This window comes from Dendrobates tinctorius, unplaced genomic scaffold, assembly GCF_039654945.1.
Source record: "Dendrobates tinctorius isolate UK_male_01 unplaced genomic scaffold, ASM3965494v1 ptg000250l, whole genome shotgun sequence".
In the NCBI taxonomy this organism is placed as follows: Eukaryota; Metazoa; Chordata; class Amphibia; order Anura; family Dendrobatidae; genus Dendrobates; species Dendrobates tinctorius.
The window spans coordinates 35,907,627-35,921,277 of NW_027361917.1; the positions used below are offsets into that span (position 1 = coordinate 35,907,627).

The window sequence follows — 13,651 nt, forward strand, 5'->3', positions numbered from 1 at the left end:
TGGCAATTCAGCTACCTCTGTTTCTTTTCCGCCTTGCTCTGTTGACAGGGCGGGACTGGTGAGGTCATGCTGATTGACAGCTGGCTCCACCAGTTAGGCAGTGGGGATCTGGTTGTCATTCAGAATGACGTCAGCAGACAAACCCCGCTGAAAGGGAGGAAAAAAACCCACAGCTCTGTTGATATGACGTCAGCAGAAACAGCTGAATCCACTGGTAGGAATGGTCTGTGAATGTTCTGCGCCGGCAAAGAATAGCGCCGTGCACAACAGACAGGTAGGTAGCAACTACCACCTGCCTGTTAGTGCTTAGGCAACTTATTATTCAGCTACTGGAGCTGCCATTTCCATTTACTGGTGGCTTTCCGACTGCATCTCCTACACTGTGGCTGCCTTCAACTGTGATCTGGGCATGCCCCCTGGGCCGTCCAGGTCAAAGCTCTATCAGGAGATTGACACCATTTTATTGAAGCCCACAGCTATGCTGTGAGCTTCAATTTCCCAGTCAACGTCCACAGTGCTCAGTGCAAACAGTGACGGGAGGTCCAGGATGAGGTGAGTATCGGTGGCGGTGAGCTGAAAGTAGTAGTACAGTACCAGGCTGCTCATCACCATTCACCACTGCTGTCACCGCAGGTGTTTAGAGCACAGCAGAGTAATCATCAAGCTGCTGTGCTCTGATCACTCATACTTGGTCAGGTATGTTCGTGTAAGCATTTTTCAGAGTATTAAATTAACATAGAGTTGTATCTAATGTCATAGAGTGTACCATAGAATGTATCTACATAACATACAGTATATATCTCACATATATACACGCACACATGTATATTCAGAAAGACAAATATACATAAACATGTACTGTGTATTTGCATATATATACATAACTATAGAGACATATATGGAGAGTGAAATCTCTATATTATACAGTGGTGAAAATAAGTTTTTGATACACTGCCTATTTTGCAAGTTTTCACACATACAAAGAATGGAGAGGTCTGTAATGTTTATCGTAGGTACACTTCAACTGTGAAAAACAGAATCTTAAAAGAAAATTAAAAAAATCACATTGTATGATTTTTAAATAATTAAACTGCATTTTACTGCTCACCTACCAACCAGCAAGAATTTTCGCTCCCACAGACCTGTTTTTCTTTAAGACGCTCTCCTACTCTGCACTCATTACCTGTATTAATTGCTCCTGTTTGAACTCGTTACTTGTATAAAAGACACGTCTCCACACACTCAATCAATCACACTCCAACCTCTTCACCATGGCCAAAACCAAAGAGCTCTTTAAGACACCAGGAACAAAATTGTAGACCTGCACAAGGCTGGGATGGGCTACAGGACAATAGGCAGGCAGCTTGGTGAGAAGGCAACAACTGTTGGCACAATTATTAGAAAATGAAAGACACACAAGAGGACTGTTAATCTCGTGGGAAAAGGATGATTCTAAAAAAGGTCAGGAATAAGCCCAGAACTACAAGGGAGGTCCTATTCAATGACCTGATGAGAGACGGACCACAGTCACACTACCGTTCGTAACACACTACATCGTCATGGATTAATAACTTGCAGGGCACACAAGGTGCCCCTGCTCAGATTAGCACAAATCCAGGCCCGTTGGAAGTTTGCCAATGACCATCTGGATGATTCAGAGGAGGCATGGGAGAAAGTCATGTGGTCATATGAGACCAAAATAGAACTTTTTGGCATCAACTCCACTCGCAGTGTTTGGAGGAAGAAGAAGGATGAGTACAACCCCAAGAACACAGTCCCAACCGTGAAGCATGATGAGGGAAACATCATACTTTGAGGGTGCTTTTCTGCAAAAGGGATAGGACAACTGCACTGTATGGGAGGATGGATGGGGTCATGTATCTCTAGATTTTGCCCAACAACCTTCTTTCCTTAGTAAAAGCATTGATGATGGATCGTGGCTGGGTCTTCCAGCATGACAATGATCCAAAACACACAGCTAGGGCAACTAAGGCTACTTTCACACTTGCGTTTTTTTGCTCCGCGCACCGTGCGCAGTGCAAACGCACATAAAAAACGCATCATGCGTTTTTGTGCGCGGTTTTTTAAAAACGCATGCGTTTTTTGCGCTGATGTGCTCATTACCATGCGCACGTCAGCGCACCCATAGACTATAATGGGTGGTTGGGTGAAAAAAAAACGCATTGCGTGCGCATGCGGTTTTTTGGGACAAGTCGGATGCACAACAAATGCAACAGGATGCATTTTGTGCGCCCGAACGCACATTACAAAAAAACGCATGCGCATACAAACGCATGTGTATGCGCACCCACTGAAAGTATAGGAAAAAAAACGCAAGTGTGAAACCAGCCTAAGAAGTGTCTCCGTAAGAAGCATTTCAAAGTCCTGGAGTGGCCTAGCTAGCCTCCAGACCTGAACCCAACAAATAGAAAATCATTGTGGGGAGCTGAAACTCAATGTTGCTGTCATGGATTTACTGTGACAAAGAGGAGCCAGAAGAGCGCTGTGTCTGATTTTTCCTACCCCTGCACTCTTTTAGCAGTGCAGGGATTACTCTGCTCAGTTGAGAGCTCCTGGAAGCATTCCTGCATTAAGGCTCTTAGCTATGCACTGGTAGCTACTCCTATCTCCTATATAAACTGGATCCTGGCTAGCACTCATTGTCAGAGCAAGTTTTTGCTGCATGGCTGGAGGTTGTTGGTGGTTACTGGAGAAGGCAGTTGGTGGATTTATCTGTGACTGTTACTAGGTTTTGAGTGTGTGATAATTCCCTTTCTTCTCCTACATTGGTCTAACCCCAACCGCCACTCACAGGTGCATTCCTCTGTTGTATGTATGAGTTTATTTGCATGATTGGTATATTTTGTTACCCCTGTTCATATTATATTGTAAGTCTGTTGGTGTACACTTCTACTACCCTCTCCCCTGGGTGGGGGAAGGGTACAGACTGAGGGCATATTCAGGAGCTAAGGCAAGGTACGTGGCCCTGGCGTCTTCACCATTACAAGTAATCTGGGGAACAAGGCGAGCTAGGCTGTCCCTAGCATTAGGGACAGGGAAGGAGCCCCTGGTTCCAGGATACTGGACAACATAGTCATGACAGTTGCCCAGCGACAGCCGCGAAACCTGAAAGATCTGGAAAAGTGTGTGCAAACTTGGTCAAGAAATACAGGAAACGTCTGACCTCTGTACTTCTGTGCCAAATATTAAGTTCTGTTTTTTCTATTGTATCAAATACTTATTTCATGCAATGTGATTTTCTTGAATTTTTTTTAAGATTCTGTCTCTCACAGTTGAAGTGTAATTACAATAAAAATTACAGACCTCTCCATTTTCTGTAGGAGTGAATACTTGAAAAATTGTCACTGTATATGTAACATAGCTGGCATGTAGTGCCTTTGGAGAGATATTTGCTCCTGAGCCACCTCTAAGCATTGTCATCCCAGCTAACATACGTGATATATGTACATGATTTTACACTTAGGGGTTAATGACATTTTATGGGGCACAAAGTATTATCATTTACTGCTTATGATTTTTCAATAAATAATATTTACGGTGGCTGCAATCAGAAGCTTCGTGTACCAAATACTGCTGTGATATATGGTCAATGACCAACCTGAATATCCTTATATTTGTCTCGAAGGTCCATTAGTCTATGGTAAGCTTTAATGGCTTCTGTGAACTCTCCGACATCTGTGCTGGTTAATACATAGTTCTCCCATATCTGCCAATGTTCAAAGTTGCATTTGATGGCTTCTTGAAGTGTTCGGAATGCCTTGTGCCTTAGAAAACAAGAGACGACTAATTATTAGAGCACCAGATGAGTTATTTTCCTATGCTTGACCAGCCATTCACCCGTTCCAGGAGAAATATGACCCCGTGCACCATCATAAAGTAAAGAAACATAACAACTGCTCTACTGGCATCCTGTAGTTCTAAATGAGCAGTAGGAATGTTGAACAGAAATGTAAGGACACCTATCTTCTGTTCATCATCAAAAAGCGAACATACATATTCTACTGATGCACACAATATAATGCTTTTCCCTATATTGACTGAGACATAGCCTATAAAAATACCCAAAAAGTAAGAAATTAAAGAGGCTGTCTAGTTTAAAAATTTATGGGCCATATTAATTATTGCATTTTCGCCAGAATTTTGGTGTGAAAAACTCTCAATTATTGACTTGTTGAATTGCAACAAATTCATCAAAAGATTTGACCCTATTTTAAAGTTGTCTTTTGTTGTTTAGCTCATTTTCTAACTTTTATTTTCCTGGTATTTCAATAAAGGGAACCTGTCAGCAGGATTGTGCACAGTAACCTACACACAGTGTCAGGTTGGTGCCGTTATACTGAATAAAATGATACCTTTTGGTGATGAAATCCATCTTGTGCTTTTTTAATCCTTATTTTTAGTTAATGATATGCTCGTGTCCTAAGGCGGGGTTCATGTATGTGGTGCTCTGATTATATAATCCTAATGCAGACTGCTGACAGGTCATTGTTCCCTCAGTGACCTGCCTCCTAGTTTGCATAATGAATATACGTACTAATGTGCGTATTTGAAAAAAACATGTCACTTCATCAAAATGGTGGCATCTGCGCACTTGTCAGTTAGTGCCTATTATCTTGCGCTGTTGAAAAGAAACAAAAATCACCATCAAATTGGTGCCGTCGGCTGCACCTGCGCATTAGCATCTATCGCGTACCGATAGATGCTACTGAGCAAGCGCCTCCGCCGGCTTCTAGTTGCTGCAGACAAAATGAAATTATACTACATCAAAATGGCGCCGTAGGCTACGACTGCACATTAGCATCTATCGCATTCCGATAGATGCTACTGCGCAAGCACCACCGTCCACCCCTTGTTGCTGCAGCCAAAGAAATTTACACTACAACAAAATGGAGCAGGAAGCGGCGCATGCGCAGTAGCATCTATTCATACACGATAGAAGCTAATGCACATGCGCAGCCCACAGCACCATTTTAATGTAGCATAATTTTATTTTGGCTGCAGCAACTAGGAGCCGTGCAATTTTCTCACGGTGCTAGCGAGGAACTCACCAAGGTCACTGCAGTTCAGTCCCACTGGGAATGCAGCCTCAGTGACATCACTGCTTGTCACTGAGGCTGCACTAACAGTTCAGTCACCAGTGGTTTTCAGCCTGGACGGTCGCATCTTGGCACCATTTAGGTTGAAAATTATTTCTCGCCCAGACAAGGATTTCGACATGGGACAGAATGACGGACAGGTATGGTATATTGTTGCTTTTTTATTTTAGTTTTATTACAGGAGAACGAGGGCTTCGGTGGAATTAAGCAATGCAGTAAGTATGGTTTAATTGAGATTATTACAGGATTCTGTGTCATTTTTTCAATTAAAGGACTTTAGTCTGGCTGTGTTTTTATTTACCATATAATTATGGGAATAGTAATGGATATGTGTCTTATAGCCCCTCCATTACTAAGCTCAGGGCTTGATGTCACCTGACAATGCAAAGGTGACATCAATATCCCCAACTATCACCCCACTTGCCACCACTACAGGGCACGTGGGAAGAGCGAGGCTAAGTGCCAGAATTGGTGCATCTTAGAGATGCGCTTTTTCTGGAGCGGCTGAGAGCTGATGTTTTTAGACTGGGGGGCATTATCCATGGCTTCTTCTTTGGCTATTAATATCAGCCCGCAGCTGTCTGCTTATGCTTTTCTGGCTATTAATTATAGGGGACCCCATATCATTTTTTTGGGGGCTCCCCTATTTTAATAGCCAGTAAAGGCTATTATACAGCTGAGAGCTGATATTAATAGCCTGGGAAGCTCCATGGGTATTACCCCCTTCCCAGGCTATAAACTTCAGCCCCCAGCCATCGGCTTGCCCTCTGCTGGTTACGAAAATTACCGGGGAGCCTGTGACGAACAGCCCACCGCCGTTCGTCCAAATACGGGCGACACTAACGGGGGTCCCGCTGCCACCAAAACGTGACGGACAGCGGACCCTGTGTCACCACTATGTCACAATCCCACCACTGACACCGGTGTATCAGCGGACGGAGGGGCGTGACACAATGCCGGCACACGGCTATCACAGGCGCAGTGGGGCTTATCTTAGTTATCCCAACACTGGCACCATGTGACCAAAAATATCCAGCAAGCTAATCTCGCTCTACAATTTGCCGCAGGGGGAGTTTAATTTGGATGCCCCACCACTGCTATCAATCTTCCAAGTACTGCGGGGATTTATGTATATCCCACTTTCTCAGTTCCACTTTGGAACTCGCAGCTCTCCGGCGCCCCCCTTACCCTCAGGTCAGTCAGGGAACTGCACCTAGGATAATTAGTCGCCGGACGGGCTGCCTGTTGTGAACCGGCAATTAGGCTTCTGCAGTAAGGGAATTATCAGCTGTGGCCGCAGCCCCTCATTCAGCTATATAAGACCCTTCTAGACTGCCAGCAAGCCGCAATAGCCGTGCACAACGTGCTGCCACCAGTCACGGTTACTTAATTCACAGTGTTAAATTAAGAGGGTCCGTGGCAAACCCCTTGAATTAGTAGCGATTATCTATCAAAGGCGTATAGTTCGAGTCTTAGAGCATAGAGACAGATCTAAATAATTATTTCATTTATTTTCCGAAAGAGGACAGTGATTACAGATAAAAGTTGCTATAAAATTGAGACATAAAATATGTACAGTACAGGTATAAAATAAAAGTGGAGAAAACAAAGAGAGTACACTCACAGTTCCATATTGTTCCTTAGGCAGACCATGCGGCTAAGGTGGGTGGAGGCGGAGCTGCACTTCTCCGCTCATCTGGGGATCTTTCTAGCACGACGACTTGAGCTGTTCTGCTCTGGTTTTGTCCAGGAAATGCTTTATAGACTTGCTATGTGACATCACGGAGAGATGCATGCTGGGTTAATCCCACCTCTCTCTTTTGGATGTAGAATTACACTAGAAAACTTATACTAATCATAACTCCGTGGGGGCAGCCCGCACAGACACATATAGGGCATCATTGGTTGTGATTTGTTGAGTACAATAATTCAAGACCAAATATGCAGTAGTTCTGATACACCGTTTAGCTGGAACACATATCTCAGGTTCTGAAAGGATTACGCTTCGCCAGAACCACGGCAGCGACGCTGTGACCGCCCGGATTACAAAAATGTGATTTTCATATCTCTAGGGTATTTGGTTCTTATGGTATAGTCTCTCATAGTTTTATTCGTTTCAAACAAAGAAGTTTTTCCCGCTCTGAAGAGGAGAAGGAAACAAATGGTTGTAACAGCAGGGGGGTCTCCTATTACTAGTGCGAACACAGGCTGTAGAGGAGGGGGGGTGGCACTGCTCTGTGTGTGTGTGAAGGGAGGAGGGATGAAGCTGCAGAGCTAGCAGCCTGGATTGTCATATCTGCCGGATCTTTCTGGAAAGTTACAACAGAAAACATCATATTTTGTGGACAAAACCCCATACCTCACAGACATTGTACATCACACCTCCCCCCTTAAGAGGGCGCTAAGGAGGCATTACCTCTCGGTAATCGGCCATGCGCACCTCAGCGGGTTCGCCCCGGCGGGACAACCCATCGGCATTGCCGTTTTCACTGCCCTTCCTGTGTTTTACAGTGAAGTCGTACTGTTGAAGGGCAAGGCTCCAGTGGAGCAACCTTCCATTGGTTCCGGACACTGTGTGCAACCAGCTCAGAGGGTTGTGGTCAGTTACCACCGTGAAGGCACGCCCGTACAGGTAGGGCTGCAAACGCTGCAGTGCCCACACCATGGCCAGACACTCCTTCTCGATGGTCGAGTATGCCACTTCCCTCGGCAAAAGTTTCCGGCTCAGGTACAACACGGGGTGCTCTTGGTCCCCCGAGTCGACCTGGCTAAGCACAGCACCGAGGCCAAACTCGCTGGCGTCGGTCTGTACCAGAAACGGGCGACTGCTGTCGACTGCTCTCAACACTGGAGAGTTGCACAGGGCTGCTTTCAAAGCTTGGAAAGCCGCCTCACAGTCATCTGTCCAGTTGACTGCTTGGGGTAGCCTCTGCTTGGTGAGGTCAGTCAAGGGTTTGGCAAGGGCGCTATAGTCCTGTACGAACCGCCTATAGTACCCTGCAGTTCCCAAGAAGGACTTCACCTGTTTCTTGGTCCTGGGGGTGGGCCAGGACACGATTGCGTCCACTTTTTCTGGCTCCGGACTCATGGAACCCCCGCCTACCCGGTGCCCCAGGTAGTGGACCTTGTGCATGCCTATCTGGCACTTCCCCGGCTTGATGGTCAGGCCTGCCTTGTGAAGACGCTTGAGCACCTCCTGGAGGTGCTGAAGGTGTTCCTCCCAGGTGGAACTGAAGACGGCAATATCGTCTAAGTACGCCACTGCGTACTCCTCCAGTCCCCGAAGCAGGTGGTTGACCATCCGCTGGAAAGTGGCAGGGGCATTCTTCATGCCGAAGGGCATGACCGTGGACTCGTACAGTCCAAAGGGGGTGATAAAGGCGGATTTCTCCTGCGCCTCAGGGCTCAGGGGAATCTGCCAGTATCCCCGACTCAAATCCATGATGGATATGTAGTTGGCGTTTGTCAACCGCTCGAGCAGATCCTCGATGCGCGGCATTGGGTGGGCATCGGAGGTTGTGATGGCGTTGAGCCCCCTGTAGTCCACGCAGAACCGGGTGGTTCGATCCTTTTTAGGCACGAGGACTACAACGAGGACTACAGGTGAAGCCCACGCGCTTTTTGACCGTCGAATCACCCCCAGCCTTAACATCTCATCGATCTCTTGGCGCATGACTTGTTGCACCGTCTCAGAGATCCGATAGGGTGTTCGCCGTAATGGGGCGTGATTCCCGGTGTCCACCTCATGAACCGCTAACTCCGTCCTCCCCGGTTGGTTGGTGAACACGGGCCGGAAGAGTGCAACCGCTGGGACACGGTGAGCGAACCACTTATCTCCATGTCCTCAATGGACCCATTGGCCTTGGCCTGGGCCAGCATGTCCAGGAGGGGATCTTCCTCCCCATCCTCTGGCAGATTGCAGACCGGTAGGACGCAAGCTTCACGTTCGTAGTGCGCCTTCAGCATGTTGACGTGAAAGGCCTTGCGCCTACCCCGAACATGGTCAAGCGTGACCACGTAGGTGACCGGGTTGAGCTGTTGGTGGACGACGTATGGGCCTTCCCAGGCTGCCTGAAGCTTATCCGTTGGTACGGGGACCAGCACCCAGACCTTTTGACCCACCTGGTAGGTCCGCTCCAGGGCGTTCTGGTCGTACCAGCGCTTCTGGTCAGCCTGAGCCTGCGTCATGTTGTCATGCACCAACTGCGTCAAGGTCTGCATCTTGTCACGGAAGCGCATGACATAATCCACGATGGACACTTCTGTGGGGTTTGGCTCATCTTCCCAGGATTCTCTTATCAACCCAAGGGGTCCCCGGACTCGCCTGCCATACAGGAGCTCGAAGGGGGAGAACCCGGTCGAGGCCTGCGGAACTTCTCTGTAAGCGAACAGCAGGTGTGGGAGGTACCGCTCCCAGTCGCGCCCTTGGGTCTCAACCAGTATGCGGAGCATCTGTTTGAGGGTACCGTTGAAACGTTCACACAAACCATTAGTCTGTGGGTGATACGGACTCGATACCAGCTGCGTCACCTGCATTTTCTCACAGAGAGCCTCCATTAGGCGAGACATGAATTGGGGCCCTTGATCGGTAAGCATCTCCCTGGGAAATCCTACTCTTGAAAAGATGGTCACCAGTGCGTCAGCCACCTTATCTGCCCTGGTTGAAGACAGAGCTACTGCCTCTGGGTACCGGGTAGCGTAGTCTACCACGGTGAGAATGTATCGCTTTCCGGAGCTGCTGGGGACGGACAGCGGTCCTACAATGTCCACCGCGATTCTCTGGAAAGGCTCCTCTATCACCGGCAAAGGAATAAGGGGAGCCTTAAGAGCAGGCCCCGCCTTAACCACTTTTTGACAGGTGGCGCAGGAGCGGCAGTAGTGTGTTACATCTGTCCCCATCTTGGGCCAATAGAAGTGTTGAGACAGCCGTGCCTTTGTTTTGCTGATCCCCAAGTGTCCAGCGAGTGGAATCTCATGGGAAATCCGCAACAACTCGGTTCTGAACTGATAGGGGACGACCAGCTGTCTTTCCCTCAACCACTCCTTTTTAGGATCTCCGGGTACTGTCTCCCGGTACAACCTTCCTCGTTCCCAGAACACCCTCTCCTTATCAGACTTGGAGGTGGGCGTCTCGGCGAGACCTCTCAATTTCTCCAGGCTGGCATCTGTGTGCAGAGCAGCCTGGAACTCCATGCTGGAGGCTGCCAGAAGTGACGTCAGGGTCCCCTCTTTACTGGGACCCTCTGGAACCGGCTCTGGGTTCACCTCTGGTTCAGTCTCTCCTGTAGCAGCAGAGGGTCCAGAAGACAGTGCGTTACCTGCGATCTGGGCACTCTGACTGCGTGTGACAGCTGCTATGTATGCTGTCTCCCTGGGGATTTCTACAGACCCACCAGCCGGTGCTGGCTTGGGCTCTACCTCCCCATCCACCCCCAACACTTCAGGAGCAGTGCTACTTATGGGCCAGTTACCTTCCTCGGTGGCACTGGTCAGCTGCATGGCATTACCTTCCTCATGGTCCCCATGCACCTCCCCATTTCCTTGAGCACCGTTGCTTACTCCTGCCAGGGGTTCCTCAGCCGTCTCACTCCGCAGAGTGATGGGGCTGAGCACTTCGGTACCTGTGGACACATCTACCGCTTCAAAGAAAGGGTTAACGGGTTCAGTCGGCACAGATACATCAACATCATCATCATCCTTCCTAGGAGAAGAATGGTTATCAGTTTGCTTTGGTACATTCACATCAGCATCAGCATCGTACCTGGGGAAAGAATGGTTGTTAGTTGCATCATTACTCATCAAGGCATTAGCAGGTAACACATTCAGTTTCCCGTCATCATCATCATCATCAGGGTTAACATTACCCTTATTATCAGTTTGGGGAAGGGTGTCAGGGACGTAGTATGCAACCATCCGCCCCAAGTCAGTCCCCAATAAAACATCAGTGGGCAGGTTTTCAGACACTCCCACCTCCCTCAACCCGCTCCCAGCACCCCAATCGAGATAAACTCGTGCCACTGGCAAGGGACAACGGGTGCCTCCAATCCCGGTGACAGTCAGGGTTTTCCCCTCAACAAACTCTTCAGGGGCCGCCAGTCCAGAACGGATGAGGGTTCGTTCAGCCCCGGTGTCCTTGAGGCCTGTAGCAAGACGGGCCCCCACCTGAACAGGTTGAACGTTGACGTCAGCCCTCCCAACCACACCTCCCACCAAAAGAACAGAGGCGTTGGGCCCGGGGGCCTTGGCTGGGGGGTTCTTCGGCCTGTTCGGACAGGCGTAAAAGAAGTGACCAGGCCGCTGGCAGTGGTGACACAGGCGACTGTCAGTAGCCGGCCTGTTGTTGGCAACAGGGACAGGGCCTCCGGAGGGACGGCTAGCTGGGGCATTGGGGTTGGTTGCTGGCTTACCCCCTTTCCAGCTGGTGGCGACTGGCCTCCGCATCTCGGGCTTCCGGTTGGCCTCGTGGTTGTCGGCGATCTGCGCCGCTTTGTCCGCGTTCGTTGGTTCGCGGTCCAGGATGAACTGTCGGACCTCAGCTGGGCAGAGATGCAGGAACTGGTCTTTGATCATCAGGTCCCGTAGCTGCTCAAAGGTTTCAACGGACAGTCCATGGATCCACTGGTCAAAGTGGGTCCTGAGTCCTTGCACCACATCACTGTAGCTATCATGTGGGCCACGTTGGAGGTGTCGGAACTTCTTTCGGTATACCTCAGGTGTCAGCCGATATTTGGCGATCAGCGCCTCTTTTATGGCGCGATAGTCATCATCATGCGCTTGCGGAAGAGAAGCAAACGCCTCCAGAGCTTTGCCTTTTAGCCCTGGGGTCAAGTACCTGGCCCATTGGTCTTCGGGCAGTCGGTACTGTCTGCAGGCTTTCTCAAAGGCTCGCAGAAACGTGTCCAAGTCCCCATCCTTTTCCATCACGGGAAAGTGCTCTGGCCGGGGTTTAGGAGTCTGGACGCTGCTGGGCTCACTGCTTCGGGCTGTGGGGGCATTCCCACCCCGCTGGAGTACCTCCAGTTCATGGGCCCTCTGCGCCTCCCGCTCGGCTCGCTGCTCTGCTCTCAGCCTCAGCTTGGCGCTCGCGTCTCTCCGCCTCCCGCTCGGCTCGCTGCTCTGCTCTCTCTCGAGCTTGCTGGATCAGCTGCAGACATCCGTCACGGTCTTCGGCAGGGAGTGCGTCCAAGGCCGCTTGCAGGTAGGGGTCCAGCGTGCTCTGGTTGAATGTGGGGCCCACGCTCATGAGTGGAGCCTCTGCTGCAGCCCCATTGTCACTTGGGCCAACTTCTGCGCTCGCTGAATTCTGGTCGTTGTCCAGCTGCACTAGAGCTGCGATCATTTGAGCTCTGTTTTTGTTCGTGGCGTCAAGGCCTTGGTACGTGCATAACCCAGCAAGAACTTCCTTTGTCTGCCGGTTGTACCAAGGTTCTCCTTTTGCCGCCATGGTTGCCAAATAAAAGATAGAAAAAGAAAAACGAAGAAACGGGAGGGGGATACTTGCAAGTACACACTAATGTCTCAGGACTAGTAACCACTGAGTCTGTTCTCCAAAACCTATGATGCAGGATTCCCGCAGGAACCGTGCAGGTTTTTAGTGAGAGGAATGATTGCTCAAACCAAATCACTAATGCTCTAGGATGATCCCACCGCTGCCACCAATATGTGACGAACAGCCCACCGCCGTTCGTCCAAATACGGGCGACACTAACGGGGGTCCCGCTGCCACCAAAACGCGACGGACAGCGGACCCTGTGTCACCACTATGTCACAATCCCACCACTGACACCGGTGTATCAGCGGACGGAGGGGCGTGACACAATGCCGGCACACGGCTATCACAGGCGCAGTGGGGCTTATCTTAGTTATCCCAACACTGGCACCATGTGACCAAAAATATCCAGCAAGCTAATCTCGCTCTACAATTTGCCGCAGGGGGAGTTTAATTTGGATGCCCCACCACTGCTATCAATCTTCCAAGTACTGCGGGGATTTATGTATATCCCACTTTCTCAGTTCCACTTTGGAACTCGCAGCTCTCCGGCGCCCCCCTTACCCTCAGGTCAGTCAGGGAACTGCACCTAGGATAATTAGTCGCCGGACGGGCTGCCTGTTGTGAACCGGCAATTAGGCTTCTGCAGTAAGGGAATTATCAGCTGTGGCCGCAGCCCCTCATTCAGCTATATAAGACCCTTCTAGACTGCCAGCAAGCCGCAATAGCCGTGCACAACGTGCTGCCACCAGTCACGGTTACTTAATTCACAGTGTTAAATTAAGAGGGTCCGTGGCAAACCCCTTGAATTAGTAGCGATTATCTATCAAAGGCGTATAGTTCGAGTCTTAGAGCATAGAGACAGATCTAAATAATTATTTCATTTATTTTCCGAAAGAGGACAGTGATTACAGATAAAAGTTGCTATAAAATTGAGACATAAAATATGTACAGTACAGGTATAAAATAAAAGTGGAGAAAACAAAGAGAGTACACTCACAGTTCCATATTGTTCCTTAGGCAGACCATGCGGCTAAGGTGGGTG

The 13,651-nt window shown here is 49.2% G+C and overlaps 1 protein-coding gene across 2 annotated transcripts in view; it reads right to left on the reverse strand.

Annotated features, from left to right (window-relative positions):
- Positions 1–13,651, reverse strand: part of TTC27 (tetratricopeptide repeat domain 27) — a 635,517-nt gene that overhangs the window by 58,387 nt on the left and 563,479 nt on the right. For both annotated transcript variants that reach the window (XM_073557610.1, XM_073557609.1), the window contains one exon: positions 3,620–3,785. In XM_073557610.1, coding sequence (XP_073413711.1) covers positions 3,620–3,785 — 166 coding nt within the window. The remainder of the gene's footprint in view (positions 1–3,619; positions 3,786–13,651) is intronic.